Raw genomic sequence first — 8437 nt, forward strand, 5'->3', positions numbered from 1 at the left:
TGCTTGGCCTGCTGTGTTCATCCAGCTCTACACCTTGTTATCTCAGATTCTCCAGCATTGGCAGTTCCTACTATCTCAGCTAAAAAAAAAGCCTTGGTTTTAGGCAGAAATGCAAATGAGGGTACACACCATGCAAGTATGCACACAAAATATATCTTTTGAAGGATTTGACCCTCCCAGCGTATGTAGAATACCTCAAAATAAAATTTCTTGATTCTTACATTCTGAAGAAAGAGAAGAGATAGATGCTGTGTGGGAAGGATAAAGAGGAAATGTCTAAAATTCGCAGATGCATTTAACTGTCTCTGCTTCACTTTTAATGATGTAGAATGTGTCAATAAAATGGTCTTGATAAAAAGTGCTTATAGCTAGACTGTGAGCTGTTTCGCGTACTGTTCATCCTATTTATTTCCACTCAGATTGCATTCTGAAAGCAGGGTAATTTCTTATTTTAATGTGGCTTGTTGGTATTTTAGCAATTCCTTGACCAGACACTTTCTGCATTTCCTTAAATCATGACTGATTTTTTTTTTAAAAATGTGGTACAAGAGATATTTTATACTTCAGAGAAATTCACATTTAACATTGTGTCTTTGCTGCATGCATCCCATGAAAATATTTATGTTTTAAAGAATAATACTTTATTTTAAATTTGATAGTTTAACTGATTTCAGTACCAAGGTTCCAAGTATAACACATGGCATGTATTCGTGGTCTACTGAGATCTCATATCATTGTGAAACAAACAAATTTACGTATATTTAATTGGTTGTGTAGTGGATCTGTGGCAGATTTGGGTCTGAAATGAGTTAGACAGTTGAAATGTTATCAAATAAAAAAAAAGTAGTTAACTGGTCTAGCACCAAAAACCCATTCTCTTGTGTTCCACAAGATATGCAAAAACAATGCAATAAAGCGTGACTGTAATCAAGAGTGTATGCGTATTAACTTTAAATCATAGATTATGTAAGTATGTATATATATTAAATGATGAATAAATAGATATAAATTTATATTTCTCTATGAATGTATGAAATATATATCTATGTCTATTCAGTGAATTCTTGTATTGCTTTCATTGACAACATGTAATACTTGAATTCAGGTCTGTTTTAGCATTTGAAAAAAGACAAAAAAATTATGCCTAGCAATTCCTTTTCAATTAATTTGTTAAATACACTGGTGTATATTTAGTGCATGAAAGTCATTAAAATTATTATCAAGTGTGCCAAGAATATATATATTATATATATATATATATAAAAAAAAGTATAGATTTTAACTTTTAAATGCTTTCTAAGGCTAAATCAAATAAATGTTTTTAATCAAAATTTAAAATGTACATATTGTAGTTATAATGTTACAGCATCTTCACACATTTAACACATACTGATTTTGCATATCTTGTGTTCACTGCTATTGTAGTACTTGTTTCTTTTTGTTTTCACCCCGAGTTGCAATCTCTGTGTGTACATCTGTTTCTGCAAGGAGGTGCAACAAATATATAAATATTCAATTTATCTTTATTTTCCCTTTCAAGTTGCAATATCCTGTTCTTGTGCCTATATTTAAAGTGGAGACTGAACTTTTTCTTTACATTGCTGGGTTCTCTAGCTGCTGGTATTTCTGGAGAAATTGAATTTGTAGAATGCAACAAAATCAAAAGAAATCAACAGGATGCTTTAAATGCATTCTGGGAAATTAATACACTTTAATTAGATTGTTTTATCCTGCTTCATTTCTTTCATAGAGAAACATTCATTGATAAATAAAAGATATTTTTCATTATTTTCTAACTTCCATGACAAATTTTTTACTAAAACTTCTTTAAACCAATAGTCAGCCACAGTGGCACCATACCATCCAAAATATACTGCAGGGAAATGAAGCAATAGCATCTCTTGTTGGTGAAAGCAAAAAAACTGCAGTTTCACAATCGGTGTTGCGCGCCAAAATAGGAAGCATGACACAGATAAATTTATTGTCAATGAACTTAGCCTTGCTTCACAATTTAAATTTCTAAAAATGTTATATGGATGATGTGCATCGAGGTATTGGGTAAAATACATGAGTGACAAAAAGCTGTGGAAGTGCTGACAACATAAATTTGGAACATCCATTCATTTTGCTAGAAGTAGCATTGGTATGCTAATCAGACTTACGTTTCATGTTTTAATTATTAATTTGAAGTACTTTTTTTCTGCAACTCATAATCTGAGTTTTCTCTTTGTAAAGGTATGAAAGGTATTCTTCACACTCAAGCACTATAAACAACGGTGTGAAAATTAATTTACATATGCAACAAATATTTCTATAAACTAATTTATAAGTCATATAATAATTATCTCCTCTATTTGTGAGGACAATCCTCTGTTATAATCATCCTCATTTGACATAATTAACTTTTTCAAGGGTATGTGAGGAAATAAATTATGTCAAACACATCTTATCTGAATAAGCATTATTTTTTACAAAATTCAGAAGGTATGATCAGTAGACAATTAGAGATTATAGTTGGCCTGCAGAAATTATAGACTTGTTAGAAAATATTTCCCAATATCCAAAAAGATATACCACTTGCCTATATAAAGCATGAAAATTATGTAATTAAGACTAAGATAGTGACAAAATATTCCAGGTTATTTAATGTTCATTATTTTATGTTTTTAAAGGTCATTTCATGCATTATGATGAGTTACAGTTTCAAAAGTTAATCATTTATTTGGAACGAACTAGGACACGTTTTTAAAAGTGAATCAATAGAAGACTGAGAGGGAGATGAATAAGTAAGTAGCTGCCATGATATCAAAGTTCATGAAAGAGAGTTTCATTTGTACTTTGTAAGCTCTTTTAAGTTTTAATTCTTTCATTGTCCCTGCAAGGCTACTGCATTGGTTAAAACTGGTTTCCACTTTAATGGAGTATTCTTCCTTCCTTAGACTATCGTTGTTTGTATATGGAGAAGTGTTTTCCTGAACATATTTGAGAGCTTAAAATGATATGCCCACCCTATCATCTGCAGTTCATTTAGGATATATGCAAATAGAACAAGGCATTATTATTATTTATAAAAAGGAAAAAGATGAGGTGCTAAGTATAACTTTCATTATTCTTACATTAAATATAGGTCATCCGACAAGCTGAATTTAGGATGCCATTGGTGTCTTTCCAGTGTGAACTGTATGAACGTGGTATTTAATGGTACCTATGCTAATATTAACTCTCCATGAAGACTTGATCTTTCATAAACTATCAATAAATTTTCCAGATCATATCCCTCTTCATGTATGCTGACAAAATAATCTAGTAAGTTACACAAAAACAGGGGTTCCAATGGACAGAATCTTCCATCATGGAATCAAGAGTCTGATGCTGGCATGGAAATGAGCAGCATTTCCTTTTGGAGGTGACTAGGTCTTTCTCACTTGATCGGCTAGTTTTTGACTCATTACATATTCATGCACAAGGAGCTTAGTGAATCTTATGGGGCTGATGGGTAGGCAGTTCTCAAGCTTTGAAGGTTTTTGCAGCATTTCGAAAGGGCTCACAGACATTGATTTTCTGCAATCAAGGAATGTCACTCGAGCTCTCGGACTGGGCATCAGCAGCCAAACACTTCCTTAATCAGCCAGCATTCCTTCCTCAGACAGTGTCCTACCCTTCTCTGGACAGATGGCCTACTTCCTGGAGGGAATCATGCACTTCTCCAAGCAGTCTAACCTTTTTCACCAAACACCCTCCCTCCCCCTTCCAGCCTTTTTGTACCCATCCCTAGATCAGTTTCCACCTATCTTGGACTGTCCAGGATGCAATCTCAATTAATATGATGACAGTTAAAAATATTTCACTAGAAAAGGATAAGGCAGCAGCTAAACCACCCTAAAGTAGTCTATCTCGCCAGGTGCCTACTTCTTTATAATCAGTCAAGTATTAGAACACCTGTACTGCTCGCTCACACAGAATGTAACTGGGAGGAAAACTTAATTCTAACAAGCTGGCCTTTCACCGAGAGTTCATGAGATGCAATGGTATTCACAAGGCTTGCATCGAGAATCTCAACCTGCTTTGAAAGTTCAAAAGAACTTAATGGCAAAAGTTCATCCTGCCATTGGGATTCTAGATTATGACCTGCTCGTTTTTCTTCCTGTTCTGACAGCAGCACAAAATTCTGTCCTATATTTCTACAACTTACTAACCCCAAGTACACAAATCTCACTATACAAAAGGGTGGTCCCTTATACAGTAGGCAGATGCTAATACCTGAGAGGAGAAAAGAGAATTTGGATGGGAGTCCTGAAAGGGAAATTATGTTTGACAAATCTGTTTGAATATTAGATGGATCTCATTTGATGGAATGAGATCCAGTGGATGTGGTGCATTTGAATTTTCAGAATACTTTGGATAAATTTCCACACAGGAGATGAGTAAACAAAACTGGGGACATGGACTGGAGGGGGAAGGGGTTAAATATACTGGAATTTATTGAGAATTACTTAACGGATGTAAAACAGTGGGTAGAAAAATCAAGTCATTCTCAGGATGGCAGGCGGTTATTAGTGAAGTAACGCAAAGATCAGTGCAGGGCAACAGCTATTCACAGTCCATATAAATGATTTGGATGTGTGTACCAAATATAATGTTTGCAAGTTTTCTGATGGCAAAAAAAAATGTTTGGAATGTAAGTGTGAAGAAGATGCAAGGTAGTTTCAAGAGGACTTAGCCTAAGTGAATGGGCAAGAACATGGTAGATGGAATACAATGTGAATAAGTGTGAAGTTAGACATTTTGGTGGAAAAGAAAACAGAAAAACAGTACATCTTAATAGTGAGAGGTTTGTAAAGTGCCGATGTCCTTCTTCATGAATCAATAAAACTTAGCATGCAGGTGCAGCAAGCAATTAGAAAAGCAAATGGTATGTGGGCCATCTTTGCAATGGAATTTGAATAAAAAAAGAGTAAAGATGTCTTGCATTAATTGTATGTAGCCTTCATTAGACCACACCTGGAATACTGTGTACAGTGTTGGTCTCCTTATGTAGGAATATATTTGCCAAAGAAAGACTGCAAGAGAGAGGTATACCAGCCTAATCCCTAGGTAGGCAAAGATTGCTGAAACTGGGCCTTTATTTTTCTATATATTATGAGAATCAGAGGTAATCTAATTGAAATTTATGGAACTCTTAAAAACCCTTGACAGGACGGATGTAGATAGGATGTTTCTCCTAGCTGGTCAGTCTAGAACAAGAGGACTTAATCTCAGAATGAGAGGTATGCGTTTAAAACTGGAATGAGGAGGAATTTCTTCACTAACAGGATGAATTGTTGAAATTGTCTAGGCGAGAGGGCTGTGACAGTTCAATCATTGAGCATGTACAAGGCTGAGATCGGTAGATTTCTGGAGATTAATTACACCAAGGGATATGGGGATAGCACAGGAAAGTGGCATTGCAGTAAATGATTGGTCATAATCTAACTGAATGGTGGAGCAGACTAAATGGGACAACTGGTTTCTTCTTCTCCTTCTCCTGTGTTCCTGAAGAAATTTAGAACCATCTTATTACACTGTCTGCCAAAATTGGAATAAACAAAAAGGCAATTTCAGAACTCATTAAATGACAATATCAATACAGCAGAAACCCAGAAATTGACTCGCAGACTTTAATTTGCTGCATTAATTGGTTTATGCATAATTTACAGTAAATAATTTACCTTGTAGCACTTGTTTCTACTTTTTCAGCTTTAAGCCATAGCTACAGTTGTCCATTAGGAACAATGTGGTTTTGGTGTACATTATGAAAAGGCTGATGATAATACAGTACGTGAAGGAGTATGCATGATATCTGGTACCATACAAAAGGCACAATCAAATTTTCACTATATGGGATGGCAATGGAAACTGTATTTCGCCAGACATCATACTCTCCATGCTATCAGTTAAACAGTTAGTTCATGCACATTACCACATTTTTGCTGAATTAATGTAGTTAACAAAATGCAGACTACAAAGAAAACAATGGATCCAACATTTAAACCTAAATTATTTTAAATACCATTTAGCACCTAAGTACCCTCCTTCACAACACTAAAAATATTAGAGCCACCACTTAATCAATCATCAGTTTTGATTATTACCCTGTACATTGTTAGTGTTATGCCTGCACCTATTGATAATCGTGGTATTGCAAAATTTGTGAAAGGGAATTGAAAGCCTCAGTCGCAAACAATTCATATTATTTTATCTTATTTGGTAGTAATGCTGTGTCCAGCATCAATTGTTTGTCCCAACATTCTTCCAAGTCTTTTCACCCACTGAAGCTAATATTGAGATTTTGCATATTTAATTTTTATTGCAATTATACACTGTAAATTAAAGACATGCTTTGAATGTAGCCCTGTTAATTCTGGATGTACAATATTTATAGGATTATTTTGTAATGTGGTAATTTTTAAATTTCTATTGGAACATGTTGCATTGCAATATTAACTATTCAATGAGGTTAGTATTCTTATGATTTGATATAGAACCCTAATACAAATCTAAAACAACCCTTACAACAGAACTGTGGGGTTTCGTAGAGCCTCATAATCAGATCAACAATATATAAAGCTGGCTGTGTACTCTGGCAACTGCCACTGTGTGTGCTTGGACACAACACAGACCTAACCTTGCATAATTTAACTGAGCTGTGGGCCTCTGTCATAAATGTAGAGTGCTAACAGTCTGCAAAAGGCATGGTGCAGGTGCATAAGGCAGAAGGATGGTGGGGAAGGTATGGTTACAATATTTATAGGAATTGTGTGAAGACACTAAGCAAGCATTATGACATTTTCATTGGTAACATTTTAATGATGATTTCTCTTTCAATGCCTAATTGAATGGGCACTGCTCCAGGCACATTATTAGATAATCATCGAATATGACAACTTCATAAACTTTCTCAAAATTCTTCAGTTACCTGGAAAACTGATTTAGGTAATAAGACATGAAAATGCAATGGAGACAGTGAAGGTCTTTGTAGCTGTCTTGGAAACTGTGTGTACATAAATGAATAATTAGCTTGTTTTCAGCAACACAAAGAGAAGCTCAGGAGACCAAAACTTGGCAACATAATGATAGTTTGCATAGCAGGGTTTCAGTAAGACTATATTTAATGTTGATTATTGGACTGGAATTGCATATGCTAGTCAGCAGTGACAAGGCCAGGGATCAAAAAAAAGGAAGAAATTGTAATATGTGCATTTAAACACCTTTTTTTTACAAAAACACACTGCTTTCCCTTTTAATCCCCAAAATTATATGGTAACTGACTATTTGTGGAAAGCTATTTCTGTCAGGGACTTGAGTGAATCCAGAATTATCTGAAACACTAGTAGATTTTGCAAATATTGTTGTTTTATTTAAATTATTATTATTTAGTATTGCATGCAGAGTACATGATTAATTCCCTACCTTTTTGTGTTCTCTTTACCACCTGTTTAACCAGTTTGAATCACTAAATTCAACATTTTTGTACTCTGTTAAAAAGCAAAACAGAAAAATAAATAATTTGTAAATAATAATGTACAGTTTGTAACTGTAATGTTATTCTGTCTCTGGTGGGATAAGCCGTCTTGTCCTCGCACGTAAAATTTAGAATGTATTGACCTAAAACAAGTTTTAAGTTAATCTTTAATTGGACAATGTATATTCCTGTAAGATTGCATTTTTATCTAAGGAATGATGTTATTAAAAACTGAAAATAAATTAAATTTCCTAACACCGTGTCCCAGTTTGTTGTACTAGGCCACAGTTAAGCACTTTTTTCACTTATCAGAAATCAGATAGAGAAGGCGGCTATTCAGTCCATCATGGCCGCACTGGCACTCCAACATGCATTATGACTTATAGAGTTAGTGTCATACAGCAAGGTAACAGACCCTTTGGTCCAACTTCATTCATCTGCATTTTCTCCATAAACTTGCATATTGAAAATAGATGATTATTTGAAAAGAAACAAATTATCATATAATTCCCTCTTCAGTGTCTTAATTGGCTTTGCACAATTTCAAGCAGTGTATTCCAGACATGAACCTCTCATTGTGTGAAGAAGCTTGTTTTTAGATTACATTTACTGCATTTGCAAAATCATTTTATGCCCGTGTCCCTTGTTACTGTTCATTTTACAAGTGAGAATGGTTTCTTCCTATCTATGCAGGGCCCTCATGATTTTGAGGCCTTCTTTCAAAGCTCCTCTTAGCCTTCTTCTCTCCGAGGAGAACAGCCCCAATCCCTCCAACCTATCTCATAACTGAAATTTCTCAATCCTGGTGCCATTTTTGGAAATTTCTTACACACTCTAATATGTTCACATCCCTACTATAGTCCAGAACTGTACACAATACTGCAGGTGAGATTGAAAAAGTGTCTTGTGTAAGTTCAGCATAACCTCCCTGCTCTT

At 34.7% G+C, this 8437-nt stretch overlaps 1 protein-coding gene across 1 annotated transcript in view; it reads left to right on the forward strand.

The window, feature by feature from the left end:
* Positions 1-7756, forward strand: part of LOC109920177 (voltage-dependent L-type calcium channel subunit alpha-1C-like) — a 656132-nt gene extending 648376 nt beyond the window's left edge. The window contains exon 50 of the mRNA XM_048607862.1: positions 2673-7756. Coding sequence (XP_048463819.1) covers positions 2673-2714 — 42 coding nt within the window. The 3' untranslated portion in view covers positions 2715-7756. The remainder of the gene's footprint in view (positions 1-2672) is intronic.
* Positions 7757-8437: the final 681 nt, after the last annotated feature.

Source organism: Rhincodon typus, chromosome 18 (genome assembly GCF_021869965.1).
Source record: "Rhincodon typus isolate 14 chromosome 18, sRhiTyp1.1, whole genome shotgun sequence".
Taxonomy (NCBI): Eukaryota; Metazoa; Chordata; class Chondrichthyes; order Orectolobiformes; family Rhincodontidae; genus Rhincodon; species Rhincodon typus.